Source organism: Lasioglossum baleicum, chromosome 16, assembly GCF_051020765.1.
Source record: "Lasioglossum baleicum chromosome 16, iyLasBale1, whole genome shotgun sequence".
Lineage (NCBI taxonomy): Eukaryota > Metazoa > Arthropoda > Insecta > Hymenoptera > Halictidae > Lasioglossum > Lasioglossum baleicum.
Genome location: NC_134944.1, coordinates 3,325,679 through 3,340,311, shown reverse-complemented (window position 1 = coordinate 3,340,311; position 14,633 = coordinate 3,325,679). Strand labels below are relative to the sequence as shown.

Genomic DNA, 14,633 nt, shown 5'->3' with positions numbered 1-14,633 from the left:
ACAGAACACCTAAATATCTACGTTACTTTTCGTTTTACAAAAAAACTTCTTAGGGCAATGTTACATTGTTTGAAGGGCCACATGTAACGGTGTAAGGGAAAAAATTTTTGAGGTCATTTTTTAATGAGATTTCAAGGTCATCGATATTTTTTTAAATGGAATGAGGTATTTTTTAATACATCAATCGATGCAACTAGACATTCGTTATAAGAAAGTACTAACCTACGTATGTCGAAAAATTACTAGTTCACGAGATATTTCAATTTAAATAACTCTAAACCACCATTACTGTCGCATTAAGACGTTACACAAGTAAACAAACGCTAACATCAATTTCAATATCAATGTCAATTTTTCAATTTCAATATCAACTCTTCAACTTCATTTTCAACTTCAATTTTGCAATTTCAATTCGTTAATTTCAAATTTTCAATTTCAAAATCAATTTTTCCATTTCAATTTCAACTCTTCAATTTACACTAGCAAGTAAACGCTAACGTCTTATTGTTAGTACGACAGTAATGGTGTTTTAGAGTTATTTAAATTGAAATATCTCGTGATCTACTAACTTTTCGACATACATAGGTTAGTACTTTTTTATCATGAATGTCCAGTTGCATCGATTGATGTATTAAAAAATACCTCATTCCATTTAAAAAAATATCGATGACCTTGAAATCTCATTAAAAAATGACCTCAAAAATTTTTTCCCTTACACCGTTACATGTGGCCCTTCAAACAGTGTAACTTTGTCCTAAGAAGTCTTTTGGAAACAACGAAAAGTAACGGAGATATTTATGTGTTCTGTTTCTTCGAACTCACTCTGTATGTTCGTGTTTGTAAAAATTTGGGGCCCCAAATGGTTTCTTGCATCCAGGCCTCTTTATAGAGAAGGCCGGCCCTGCAGAGATCGTGTAGGAAAACTATTTTTTTTATGACTGCGTCGACCGCTCCGATCGCGCCGAAAGTAAGTACAAAGGATGCCGAATTAAGTCTGTGATCATTCGAAGTCCCCTCGATCAGTCTCAAGTGACAATAGCACTTACCCTTACCGACACTTGTAATCTGTTTATTAACTCCTGGAAATGTAAATCTTCATTATTCGATGACAGTAGCATTCAATCTTACCGACATTTGCAAGCGCGGAGAGGAATCGGGGGGAATACATGTGAATACAAGTAATCCCTCTCTGACGACCAGAGTAATATGTGACACGTTGCGACGAGAACAGAGTGAGGCAGAGTGAGTAGTCACTCTGAGTCACTCGCTCACTCTCGCTTCAAAAGCCTGGCACACCGTGTCGGTCGGTTTTCGTCGCTTACCATCGCTTACTTACGGATGCTTACGGACTATGTACTGGTATTAGTGGTACATATTCATAACTACGTTCGCGTCAGTTCGCGTGGTCACGTGGTCACGCAACAATCGAGTTGAATTGAGTGAACCTTACTTTGCTATGAAAAGAGTTATTAGCAATAAAATTGTGTACACAAGTTGTTTTGTCAGTACAGTATTAATAATATCATAATGTTTCCTGTGTTCAATAAAGAGGTTGAATAGTAATTTTTTTATCATACATACGTAAAAATTGAAAAAGTATAAGAAATATCAAAAATAAGTAGAGCTAATGAGTAATGTTACACAAGGATTTATTGCTGTTCACGTAGGTATGTCGTTATTTTAAACAATACTTGTTAATTAATTTTTCATTATAAATCGAATGTTAGCAATTTAATTATTCAATTAATGTTACTTTCTCACGTTATGTTAGGTGCAGGTAAGCATTCAAATGCTCTGAAGGAAAAATATCAAAAATTATGTCGCCTAGCATGCGAAACAGTAAGTGAAGTTTTTGATTATGCATATAACTGTGTCAGTTCAATGTTTAATCAAAGATTTTTTTTAAGGGCATTCAAAATTTAAAAAGTGGTGGCAACACATTGGATGCTGTAGTAGAAGCTATAATGATACTAGAAAATTCGCCCCTGACGAATGCTGGATTTGGTTCTAACCTTACTTTCGAAGGAACTGTAGAATGCGATGCCAGTGTTATGGATGGTACATCATTACAATTTGGAGCAGTGGGTGCAGTAAGCGGAATAAAAAATCCTGTTTTGTTAGCGAAACGCCTTTGCGAACAACAGTCGATTAAAATTGCATACGGAAGAATTCCACCGAGGTAAATAGTCCAGTCAATGAATGCTCATAAGGGGGGTGTAGAGGGAAATGGAAGGAACACAATTTTTAACTTTGGGACTTTGTTTGGACTACTTAGTAAAAGTAGTAGAGAATTTTGAGCGCGGATATCTCGAAAACTATGCGAGATAGCGAAAAACTGAATAGAATCAATCTTGCGGCACATTTTGTCAGCTTTAATTTTGTATAGAATGGTCTTATGGCTTGGACGCAAAGTTTCCGAGATATAAGCGGAAAACCGAAAAAGGGGACCTTCTACGTGCCCCCCTGCACCCCGCTCACCACCTAGGAGTAGGGACTTTTAGTATGTTTACCTCCTAGCTAGTCCAAACACAAACCCAAAGTTAAAAATTATGTTTCTTCCATTTCCGTCTACAACTTTTCGTTGACTGGACTAAAAGTTTTCAAATTAAAATTCTAACATGACTTATGACAATAAAACAATATTATTAGTTTTTTAGTTGGTAACGGAGCACATGTATGGGCTCAAGAAATGGGAATTCAAACTTTACCTCCGGAACAACTAATTTCAAGTATATACATTAGTTATTTATACATTAATGTAGTTTATAAATGTTTGTAAACTTGTTGAAAGTATTTCAAATTTTCTATTATATTTTCGGCTTGTCGCAAACAATAATAGCAGCTTGTTAAACATGTATTCACGATATTATAACTTTCAGTGAAAGCCCAAAAGGTATATAAGCATTACAAAAGGAAAGTCGAAGATTCTGAAGAAGAAATTCAGAAGGTAAGCAATTCCTTCCATTGCACTTTTGCTTACTGGTTATGATCATAATATTGTGATAATTTAATAGTGTGCTAGAAAGAGGATGGACACAGTTGGTGCAATATGCGTTGATAAAGAAGGAAATATTGCTGCTGCCTGTTCGAGCGGTGGTATAATTTTAAAATATCCGGGAAGAGTGGGACAAGTATTATATCCTTTTATTTTACTGTTTATACAGGGTGGTCATTTTATCTGAAGACTTTGAAATATCTCGAGAACTATATGCATCGGATCTAAACAAGTGGGTAATGAAAGTTGTTCGTCGCGAAGGGGGACACCAATGATACCAAATTCGACCCCCCCCCCCCACCCCCAGGGGGTGGGGGTGGGGGAAGATAAAAAACTTAAATAGGAACCTCCATTTTTCGTTGCAGATTTGGATTCTCCAGAAAAAAATACACATGTCTTCAGATAAAATGACCACCCTGTATAAAATTGATTTGTGAACATTGTATTGTATTAAGGCTGTGGAATATAATACTGTTGAATAACTTTAAGGCTGGAGTGTGGGGTTGCGGTACTTGGGCTTTCAAAGACAAATATTCAGTCGGAACAAGCACATCCGGCTGCGGAGAACATTTAATTCGTACTTCGTTAGCACGCACAATTGCAGAAGCTATTTCAGATAGTTCCTGTCCAACCACTAGTCTACATCACGCCATGAAAGTCAATTTTATCGGTGAAGTCTCGTAACTACTTTGCTGTTTTCAGTTAATATGACAAGTTTCATTTGTTTTCAAATAATTACTAGACTGCCCTGTTATGTAACAGTCAAATTTATTCATCTTTTAGATTCAAAGTTTTTATGCGGACTCGAACAGAAACTTGGAGGTGTCATTGCTCTTCGATATGCACCACAGGAAGGATTGGGTGACCTTCTATGGAGTCATTCAACTAACTCAATGATAATAGGTTATATGAATTCGACTGAACAATCAGCAGTAGTAAGTACTTTGAATTTTTAAAAATTAGATAAACACGATTAATATATTCCAACTTTTTTAGAGCCATATGTCCAACTTGTCATCTCACGAAGTGGGTAAGAAAGCAGCTGTGGAAGGAATATGTTTCAAAATCAACGAAGATATTGACCATTAAGAATAGTGCATGAATAATGCAATCTTTTTTAGCGTGTTTATTATTAGTAAGATGTAAAAACAAACAAAGCAATACTGCCCAAACAATGATTTTATATGGAATTTTGTAGAGTAAAGTGCCCTTGTAAGCCAACACTTGTAACATGCCTGAAAAAGAGGGATACTACAAATTAAATGGAACCACATTAAATGGAACATTATATATGACATCGTATATGTGTCACTACCGGTTACAGGTGCTCGGTGACATTTCAAAATGTAAGATTATTACTAGGGGTGTGCGAGATCCCGGTCGGGACGGGAATTTCTCGCGAGATCGGGACGGAATCCCGGATATTCTCGGGATTCCCGAGAATTTTCGAGATTCCCGAAAATATCTGTGATTCCCGACATTTTGAAGTTTCTCCATACTTCCAATAATTACAAGAATCTGAAAGCCATTGTGTTCTCGAAGATTACATATCTTATTAGTCGGGAATGTTTATGTTAGTAATATATTGTACAAAGTAATTGCGAATAACGATACTTTCGGGAATCCCAAATATTATTCTATATCCCGTACATTGTCGGGAATCCCGAAAATTCTCGGGAATCATCGCGGGATCCCGTATATTTTTGGAAATCCCGAATCATCTCGGGATCCCGCACATACTCGGGAATCTCGGTTATTTTACGAGAATCTCGCACACCCCTAATTATTACTAGACTGCGGTTATTTATGCAAAATAAAAATTGTTCAAGTCAAAAATAGGAAGTGGAAATCAGATAAAAATGTATTTCTTTTTTTAATAATCTTAGTAATCTAAACGAAGGTAACAATATCTTAAAATATTTCTAATGCCTTCTTAGTTTTGCTTTCCACTTATCCATTTTTGCCATAAGTGCATAAAATCTGCAGTCTAACTACCACTATTTTAATGACGTAGAAGATGACATGGATAATAGCTGTGTTCTTATAAATAGTTTATTATTCTTATTCTATCTATGCGGTTATTAACTAATAATGCTGCATAAGGAACAAGCTGCCTTATAAGGAAAGTGGGGGTAGTCTACATATTTTTGAAACATAATTAGACAAGTGCCTCGCTTCCCCTATGCAACTCTTCACCATCTATCAGCATTCCAAGTAGCACAGATATCCTGTGTTATTACTCCTGTTCACTTACTGTTATAATATTTTTTACCAAAAGTTGAGTAAAGGTTGTATGAAACCAAAATGAAATAAACGATGGTATTATTCAAATCAAAAATTGGCGAAACTGCAGAACAGATACCTACCCTACGATTCCGATGATTTTTGGACATATGAATCTCAATTTCCTTTGCATGTGAACAGCGGTCTCGCTTAGTTTCCGAGATATTCGTGTAAAACTGTCGATACTACTACGGTGAATTCTGACTATGGTTGCGCGTCTGTGGCAACGCATATCCGTCCTCCGTTGGTCTTAGAATGGCACATTACTGTACCAGCAAACCGTATACGGCTAAATGACCCTATTTATACCTCGAGAACAATATTCGTAACCATTTTTGACCAACTTGGAAAGGTATCCAGTTAGCCAGACCTGCTCCGAGCAGATATCGAGTACAGCCTAGCGAGCAGATGGCGGGCATTATCTTGTCCGAACGACGCTCGAAGCATACGATGCTCGGGATCTGGACGTATCTGCCGGGCACACCCTGCCAGCATAAAGCGCTACCTCTGCTGACGCAGCTGCGTAGTATTCTCCTCGCAGCGTCTGCCCGGCAGAAGCTTCCGGGCAGATGGAAGGCAGCTCGTTCCTGGATTCTGCCTCGCCGTAAGACCGAGCACCGAGCTGCCTTCCATCTGCCTGGAAGCTCCAGCCGGGCAGATTCCGGGACTTTCTGTCAGCAGGCTTGCCTTGAGCCAAGCCGGCCTAGAGCAGAGAACGGGCAGAATATTGTCCAAGCTATGCTCGAGCCGCTCAAGGCTGACTTGGCATAATTTTGGACGTCCTCCTGCGCGTGCATTTGTAGCGTTTTCTGCCGTCCGCTGGATGCCGAATCTGATGGTCGCACTGATGTGGCGGATGCCGTTTTTTGTCCTTGCATGTGCACAAAATAGAATTTTGCATTCAAAAATCGGTATTTCGAATTGTTAGTAAAAAGGACGAGCTTATATTTGGTACAATAAAAATTTACTTCGCCGACATCTGCCACGTTAGTGCGACCTACCCTTACCGACGGTGCTGCCCTGGAAACCGGCATCCGCCACAACAGTGCGACCGTGCTACCCTCTTAAACAAAGGCAGATTCAGGGTCCAGCGGCCGGCATTCTGCCTTCGTTCTGTCCATGTCCAAATACCTGGTCCATCGGACGGCAGAAAACGCTACAAATGCGCGCGCAGGCGGACGTCCAAAATTGGATTTTTTGTTTATAGGGCGTTGCCTCTACTGACGCAGCTGCCCAGCCAAAACCGAGCATTTGGCTGACTGGGTTTTTAATTAAAAGTTTAATTTACTTTGAGACCAGCACAGCGGTATACAGGGTGTCCCAAAATTCCTGCATATCCCGGAAATGAGAGGTTCCTGGGACCATTTGAAGCGACATTTTCCTTTGCAAAAATGATCGCCGCCGCGGCTTTGTTTAGGAGTTACTAACGAAAAACACGGAAGTATAAGCAGGATCGACAGTTTTTCACGAAATTGATAATTGTTTTTCTATGTAAAATCGTATTGTTTAGTACTGTGTTTTGCATTAGATAGTCCGGTAATCTACCTTAATATACAAAAACATTCACACAATTTTCCAGTATATTATTATAATTTATTAATACCAAAATTTTTGTACGATATAACAATAACATAAGAATAAAAAAATATTTACAAACTTCCAATATCATTAAATCGTTTGAGCTTTTCAGGAAACACATCTTTAAATAGGACTGGATCTGCTCGGAATTCAGCTGATTCTAATGGCATTGATCCATAAATTGAAGAGAATCTATTGATACATTGTGTGCGTTCTACCATATGTGTTAGGTCTGCTGAAAGCATTTCGGTGTTCGTGCATTCTGGACACCGAAACTTTTTCTTTGGTGTTACCTGCAATAGAAAGAATAAACGTAACAACGTGTCAACAATCATTATAATGAAATTTTTATGAAATTTTATCATGTGTACTTTTATCGGTGGTTTCCCTGTGATATTAGCTACCAAAAAGTTCATAGCTATGTCTTCACAATTCATATGTTCATCAACCCATTCTTTTATATCACCTGGCATAGCGGTTGTATACATATAACTCCAATACTAAAATAACGATATATTAGTATAATTTCGAATATATTACGAAATAAGAACAAAATTCGAATGATTATGCTTATACTTTGTTGAGATATTTATATGTATTTCTGTATATCAGGAAATAACAGGAAATTTGCATGGATTTTTTCAAATAGGGGCTATTATGTTTCGACTAGATGGACTGTCATTTAGGGATCTGAAATAAAATTGAATTGGACACTACATTCTTTTAATAATGAATCACATGTATTACTTTATGATGAAATGCAGCTCCAGTTAAAACCATGGAGATACTATTGGTCCATTCGCTTTCATATTTCCAACAGTTGGTGCTATTATCCCACATGTGAATTCGGGACGGAAACCCAACAATTCGATCTGGGAATTCCCTCCATACCTGCAATTAATTCCAACTTTATTTCCAAATATATTTTATCTGAATATTATTTAAAATGAGGTACATGTGTGTGTGTGAAAGAGAGAGTAAAAAATATATTAATGCTCGAAAACTTTCTCATGAATTTCCTTTTTACCAATTTAGTTGAAACTGTGAAACTTGGTTCTCGAGCAGACATCGAGCACAGCCTGCAATCGTACGATGCCAGCAGATGGCGAGCATTAAGCTGTCAGAACGCGCTCGAAGCTGAGGATGGCACCCAGACAGCCAGGCCTGCCGTGAGCAGAGCCTGTCTAGGGCGGAAAACGGGCAGAATACATTCGAAGCTACGCTTCGAGCTGCTCAAGGCAGGATTGGCTCAATTTTGGACGTTCGTCTGTACGCGCAGTTGTAACTTGTTCTGCCGTTTGTTGGAGCAGGGCTTTGGATATGGGAAGAACAAAGCTTGTTTAAGAGGGCAGCACTGATGTGGCGGATGCTGTTTCCCTCGTTTTTTCTCCTATGCACAAAATATAATTCTCCATTCAAAAATCGGTATTTCGAATTGTCAGTAAAAAGGACGAGTGCTGTATATTTGGTACAATAAAAGATTACTTCGCCGACATCTGCCACATTAGTGGGACCTACCCTCACCGGCGCGGCGGTGCTGCCTTGTAAAACGACATTCAGTGCGACGGTGCTGCCCTGTATAGCGGCATTCGGCACTAGCCACATCAGTGCGGCCGTGCTGCCCTCTTACACAAAGGCAGATTCAGGGTCCAGCCCATGGTTGCCATATTCCGCGGGAACCAGGCCCCTTACCGCTGCGCCCCTCGCCCAGCTGCGCCCGCCCCACTCTTCCCACTAACACTGACGCGTACCGCGTGGAGCAAGCTAAGTCAGCGGTACGCGTCAGTGTTAGTGGGAAGAGTGGGGCGGGCTCAGGGGCGCAGCGGTAAGGGGCCTGGTTCCCGCGGTATATGGCAACCATGGTCCAGCCGCCCAGTGATGCCAGAATCGTGGGACGTGGTATTTTTCCCCTCTGCTGTTCGTCCTTTTTACTGACAATTCGAAATACCGATTTTTGAATGCAGAATTTTCTTTTTTGCACATGCAAGAAGAGAAAACGAGGGCAAACGGCATCTGCCGCATCAGTGCGATCGTGCTGCCTTCTTAAACAAAGGCAGATTCGGGATCCAGCGGACGGCAGAAAACTCTACAAATGCGCGCGCAGGAGAACGTCCAAAATTGAGCCAAGCCAGCCTTGAGCTGCTCGAGCGTAGCTTGGACAATATTCTTCCCTGGCTGGAGCTTCCAGGCAGATGGAAGGCAGCTCGGTCCTCGGTCTTACGGCGAGGCAGAATCCAGGAACGAGCTGCCTTCCATCTGCCCCCGGGAGCTTCTTTTTTTTTAAATTCTCCGGGGTGCTCAAGGTATCCCATTTCATCGAAAATCTTACTTTACAGAGGCCATCCAACGCACGAGAAATCTTGAACGATATCGGAACACTGGCGCGTTCTGCCAGCGTAATGCTCGCCATCTGCTGGCATCGTACAATTGCAGGCTGTGCTCGATATCTACTCGAGGCAGGCCTGGCTGAGTGGGCACTGTTCATTGGACGATATAGGCTCCATCTAGTTCCATCGTTTAGCTATTTAAGCGCGATACCCAAAATATAAAGTGTGAGGCATTCAGTAACGCCCAGCAACGAACATTATACTTCATTAAATAGACATTCAGTAACGACCAGCAATGAGCAGTCTTCCAGTAAAGTACCAACAATCAGACTTTATTACTTCTCAACCTCTCCTTTTCAATTGCGGCTCACGAGCATTAGTTTACTCGAGAGATAGTGTGACTTCGCGTGACTCTACAGAGTGGTCGACATCGAACGCTCAACACTTATCTTATGTCTTATACTATACATATGTATGTATGTGTAACGGGGAACAACCTCATAAGCAAATTCTACTTCGTCTGCTGTCAACATGATAATATCATCATCTATTGATAGAACGGCTTCAGTTTCAATTTCATTGTATGGATAAAATCTGTTAGACAATTTATTTTCCTTTGTTTGTATAACTTTCAACGGTTTGCTCAGTTTTGGCCACTTAGATGCTGCAACGTATGTAGTTTTATGTGTTATCTTGTTGTTTACATGTTAAACACGAAAATATGATATAAGCAGACTGCGGATCTTTATGCATTTATGAAGAAATAGATTGGGTAAAATATACAACAGTAAGAGATTTTAAAAATTCAAGAATGTTGCAATGTTGCTTTTAATGTAACACAGTCATTAAGGGATGAAATCAATTTTTATGTTATTCCTGCATCCCACAATCAATGCAAAACGTTTTTATTTTGCATAAAGATCCGCAGTCTAGATATAAGTAAGCCACACTTACAATGTGGTGGATCTTTATGTTGATTATTCCATATAACTAGAACTTTAGACAAACTTGGAACTTTAACAAGCTTATTAATCAGAAGGAATAATAATTCCAGTCTATCGTAAGTCAAAATTACAGCAGTAAATCCTCGCGTTTTTGGTGCAGTGACTGGTAAAGATAGTGGCGATGTAATGTCCTATATAAATAATAAGAATATAATTATTTCCGTAAGATCGTATGCTGTTGTATTAATTAATATGCTGATACTTTCTTTATGAGGAGGTACGTTCCAAAACATATAATCTCTAGCTAAATATGGAAATACACGATCCGCAAGTATTTCTAATGTTGTTTCTGTTATCTTTTCCATTGATTTAAAGTATTTTTGATAAAGCCATGTCCCTTGCTCTTGAAGTTCTATAATTCGTTGTAGAGATACCTTTTTCAAAACCGATATTATTGATAGTATATCTGCTTCTGATACAAATATAGCAGCTCTACATAAAAAAATTTACCGTTTTTACTCAATCTTCATAATAATATAAGACCTTTTCCTTTTATTACATATGTATAGCAATTAATGTAGTATGACGAACTTTTACCTGGTCCAATCAATTACATCGTGAAATGGCATTACAAGAGAATCAGCTATAATTACAGGTATACTTCCTGCTGCCATACAATCTAGAAGTGTACTCTGACCCAGTCTTGCTCCACGAAGAACTAAACAAAATGTTGCAGTCTGAAATCAAAAACTTCGATGTAATAAGATTAAGAAACAATTCTGTCTTCATAACGAAATTTTATGAAATATACAGGGTGTTTAGTCTAAAACAGTACACCTAAATATCTCTTCAGGTTATTGTGATGCAAAAAATATTTGTTACGTAAAGCGCATGGTGTCAATGGACCAAATATTTGGCACGAATATTTTTCCCTAAGGTAATTTTTTTCGGAGTTATCGAGGTCATTGATGTTTTTTGATACATAACTACATTTTTATTTTATTGCATCGTGTAACTGATCGTAAAATACATTCAGATATGTATAAAAACATGACCTTGATCTTCGAAAATTAAAGTTTTACCTTCAGATCAAGCTCAAGGTCATGTTATTATACATATCTCAAATAATACAATGTAAATGTTTTTAGAATCGTGTAGCCAAATAAAGTTTACTAAATATTCAATGCTCTTTCCAACTGTACGATTATTGTAAGTAACACCTGTTACAAATATCTACTTAAACTTAAATACTCTATACTTATTCCTGTTACTTACAAAAAAGTAATCGTTACATTGTATGTTTCTGCTGATACTATATCATTTTGCTTAAAATATTTTTTCATGTAACAGATATTTCATAAGTTATTTGAGTAGCATATTTAGGTGAATCACCATGTAAGTAATACTTTAATCATTCAACGTACTTGAAGAACGTTTGGATATTTATACAAATCTTCTCCAGCACATCGTACTGTAGCATTGACGGAATTATAATGTAGGCATGGACCTAATATCAAAATATCTTTTGGCGAAATAGATTTGATTTCCAATAAATCTTGTATAAAGGCAGAATTAAGATTAATTTGCGATGAAATGGCTAACCAGATCCTAAAACAAACACATAAAATTGAAACAGAATTTAGTAAGGTAAGTATTTATATCAGATGATTGCATAAGTTCGTGCCCGATTTGAAAATAAAATTCAATGGTTAAATTTTAAAGAATAAATCTTTATTATTTTTAGTTATATTTAGTATTTTTTATCAAAAAAATGTTGAAGTGAAACTTCTCTGTCGAGGGGATTACAATTTTCTAGCGTTACGTTATTTAGTGACGAAATTTCGCGAGTAACCTCGAATAGTTTGACAAGTAACATTTTCGTAATTAATTTACTAACATTAAAGACTTCGTTGGTGAACTTTTAAGATTGTAGAATGTAAAATGAAGCCTTGGCTACATTCCCATTTCAATTTTATGCAGGTTTGATGCTTAAATTGTTAGTTATTAACAAATTTTGGAGAAGTGGTATGTTATGTATGTCTGTCCTTGTCGCACAGTTCGACCCTTCTTGTCTTACGCATTATGGGAACTTCCGAAAAAAGTTAAAAATTCAACTTTTAGTATTTTTCCAACAATTTCGATCAATTGCAATTTTTGAAAAAAATTTCTTTTCACATCCTTTAGTAAACTAATTGATCTAGCTTCCCAAAAAAATTCAAATCGTATAGTACAATATTAAAAAAGTTATCGTCTTCTTTAGAGCGGTCTTAAACTTTTGTCCGCTACTGTAGGTAACACTGAAACGACTACATTGATTTTGTTTGTTTTCAATACCGTTAAACTTAATTTTGTACCATATATATATGATTGGTTACCTTGTATTGTTAAAAGTAGGTTTAAGATTGCTCATAAAGGGACTATATACCGGTAAACTAATGTCAAAACCAGGTCTATATGATAACGATGACATTCCTGCGCCTGCAATCATTGCTTTTCCAATGGGCACATCAATGATTGTATTGTAATCTGGTACACTTCCAGGAACCATGTTGAATATAAGATGATTTTCACCATTATTCCAGCTGAAATTTAAAAAATTCAACATTTATTAATGTAACTGTTATGCATTATAGATACTACTGAAACTAGATAAACACATGATATGTATTGCAGAGGACAGCTTGTCAAATCTAGCTGTGCGGCTGAATGTCCCCCGCAAGGAAAAATATCCCCGCTGCGCAATGGTAAATAGGCGGAACCTCGCAACGATGGTGAACTGATCGTCAAACAATGCATGTGGCAACAGTTCAGTTAAAAAGTAAAGTGACACAAGTGTATTCGCGGAAACATATAAACAGTTGTTTTGTATGTTTACACTGTAAGAAATAATAGATAGTACGCACTTTTGACTTTTAGCTTCGATAACTTCCTAACGAATAAGTTTAGGGCATAAGTATGTTAGTACTTTTATATGTACAGCACAACAAACTGCATCGATTGGTGCAGTCAAAAATATAGGCTTCCATTTTAAAAAAAAGTGCAGTTGCATTTTCCTGATGCACCGATGCACAAAAGTGCATAAAATTAGTTGCGTAGTATGCACCGTCTGATGCCATTCAACTTTTTCTGATAACATTTTCCTCTATTCCCGACCGTTTAGGAGGTACAGCCTGTTCCAGTTGCGTGGGACACCCTGTATAGTGTTTAATGAAATACTAGCACAGTGGTCGGAAACTCATTAGTCGAAAGAGCCAAATATCAGCAGTACGATTTAGATTTCTTCCGAGAGCCAAATTCCTTTATAAGAACCCAGTTTTTAAAAGTCGGTTAAAATCCGCACTCAAGTAGCCGAAGAGCCGCACGTGGCTCGTGAATCACAGTTTCGCTGACCACTGTACTTGCAGATATGAAAACGAACGGTAACTATTAATAAAATAAAATCAAAAAGTAACTTACAATGGTAATGCCTTTAAGGCTTTCGAAACTTCATGTAATTTTAATCTGTTTTGATTTAACGTATCGATTGATGGAATGAATATACATGCTTCGTACGGATTTGGTGTATAAAATTTACTCGTAATAATAGTACTTAAAATCTGATAAAACTCTTTGGTCATTTGACTCGTTATAGGTCTTTCTAAAACATCCACATATACTTTCGGCGGATAAATATATATTAAAAGTTTGTTTCCTTGGCTGCCACATCGATAAACATTGAAACAACCAAAATATGTACAAGAAAGATTCGTAACATCGCCGATTAGAGAATCTACATTTAGCATTTGAACATGAAAAAAACTCAAGTCGTTAATGCTTATGGCATTATGTACAGAATGTTTTTGAGTACTTCCGAATTTCAAAACGTGATATGTTGTAATTAAAATAATAAATATTGTAAATGTTAACAGACATATCATAAAGACATTTATGTTATGGAATGAAAATTTATATATTTTGCGTGACATTCTTGTTGGAAATGTCATATTGACTTCACTTTCTCCTTACTGGACAATTTATCTTAATTTAAGCTAATTTTTAGTTTATAACACAAAGATAACTTGAAGTTGATAGTAATTATGCTCACAAGACCTAGTTTTAACTTTAATTTTTTATAGTTTTATTACATAATTCATGCCATGATTAGAACATTTTACAACAAATAGTTTTCTCCATATTATATATGCACAAATAAATTATACAAATGTAGGTATTCAATTATAAATAATGTTTTGTCACAAACACATTTTGACTGTTAGTTTTATCAGTGAAAGTAAATAACAGCAGAGAGTATATGAGAGTGCTCACGCCCGGGTTTTGGCCGTGCCCATTATAGTGCTGCCCCCTAGTCTAGTACTTAGCCTGGATCAGCTCCTACATCATCTTTAGCCTGGATCAGATCCTACATCATCATTGGCCAGGATTAGGACATACAATTTATATTGTTTTATATAAAATATGTAACTAATATACAAATCTCTAATAATATAAATTATATTCATAGAAGTA

The 14,633-nt window shown here is 37.2% G+C and overlaps 2 protein-coding genes across 6 annotated transcripts; one reads left to right on the top strand and one right to left on the bottom strand.

Moving 5' to 3' along the window:
- The first annotated feature begins 890 nt into the window (after nucleotides 1–890).
- On the top strand, nucleotides 891–4,170 carry Tasp1 (Taspase 1). 3 transcript variants are annotated; one of them, XM_076441425.1, is made up of 9 exons: nucleotides 891–967; nucleotides 1,772–1,839; nucleotides 1,908–2,179; nucleotides 2,650–2,729; nucleotides 2,880–2,947; nucleotides 3,015–3,131; nucleotides 3,485–3,665; nucleotides 3,779–3,930; nucleotides 3,992–4,170. In XM_076441425.1, the coding sequence occupies exons 3-9, from the start codon at nucleotides 1,965–1,967 to the stop codon at nucleotides 4,082–4,084; spliced, it is 906 nt and encodes a 301-aa protein (XP_076297540.1). In that variant the 5' UTR covers nucleotides 891–967; nucleotides 1,772–1,839; nucleotides 1,908–1,964; the 3' UTR covers nucleotides 4,085–4,170. The 3 variants fall into 3 exon arrangements, 2 of the variants coding, with proteins under 2 accessions (XP_076297540.1, XP_076297539.1); XR_013010776.1 differs by lacking the exon at nucleotides 891–967 and adding an exon at nucleotides 982–1,667 and having other exon boundaries at nucleotides 3,485–3,675; XM_076441424.1 differs by lacking the exon at nucleotides 891–967 and adding an exon at nucleotides 985–1,667.
- A 2,679-nt stretch (nucleotides 4,171–6,849) lies between these two features.
- Nucleotides 6,850–14,460, bottom strand: Sotv (exostosin glycosyltransferase sotv). 3 transcript variants are annotated; one of them, XM_076441386.1, is made up of 10 exons: nucleotides 13,584–14,459; nucleotides 12,503–12,709; nucleotides 11,552–11,735; nucleotides 10,725–10,864; nucleotides 10,394–10,619; nucleotides 10,138–10,318; nucleotides 9,681–9,847; nucleotides 7,604–7,747; nucleotides 7,228–7,356; nucleotides 6,850–7,149 (listed from the first exon to the last, which is right to left on the bottom strand). In XM_076441386.1, the coding sequence occupies exons 1-10, from the start codon at nucleotides 14,108–14,110 to the stop codon at nucleotides 6,928–6,930; spliced, it is 2,127 nt and encodes a 708-aa protein (XP_076297501.1). In that variant the 5' UTR covers nucleotides 14,111–14,459; the 3' UTR covers nucleotides 6,850–6,927. The 3 variants fall into 3 exon arrangements, 2 of the variants coding, with proteins under 2 accessions (XP_076297501.1, XP_076297502.1); XR_013010774.1 differs by lacking the exon at nucleotides 6,850–7,149 and adding an exon at nucleotides 7,433–7,546 and having other exon boundaries at nucleotides 13,584–14,460; XM_076441387.1 differs by lacking the exon at nucleotides 11,552–11,735 and having other exon boundaries at nucleotides 12,553–12,709.
- Nucleotides 14,461–14,633: the final 173 nt, after the last annotated feature.

Coding starts and splice junctions, on each gene's coding strand:
- Tasp1 (XM_076441424.1), top strand. CDS start 1,628: ATGAGTAATGTTACACAAGGATTTATTGCTGTTCACGTAG. Junction 2,180..2,649: donor TACGGAAGAATTCCACCGAG/GTAAATAGTCCA, acceptor CAATATTATTAG/TTTTTTAGTTGGTAACGGAG. Junction 2,730..2,879: donor TCCGGAACAACTAATTTCAA/GTATATACATTA, acceptor TATAACTTTCAG/TGAAAGCCCAAAAGGTATAT.
- Sotv (XM_076441386.1), bottom strand. CDS start 14,110: ATGACATTTCCAACAAGAATGTCACGCAAAATATATAAATTTTCATTC. Junction 9,848..10,137: donor ACATAAAGATCCACCACATT/GTAAGTGTGGCT, acceptor CATACGTTGCAG/CATCTAAGTGGCCAAAACTG. Junction 7,150..7,227: donor CAGGGAAACCACCGATAAAA/GTACACATGATA, acceptor TTTCTATTGCAG/GTAACACCAAAGAAAAAGTT.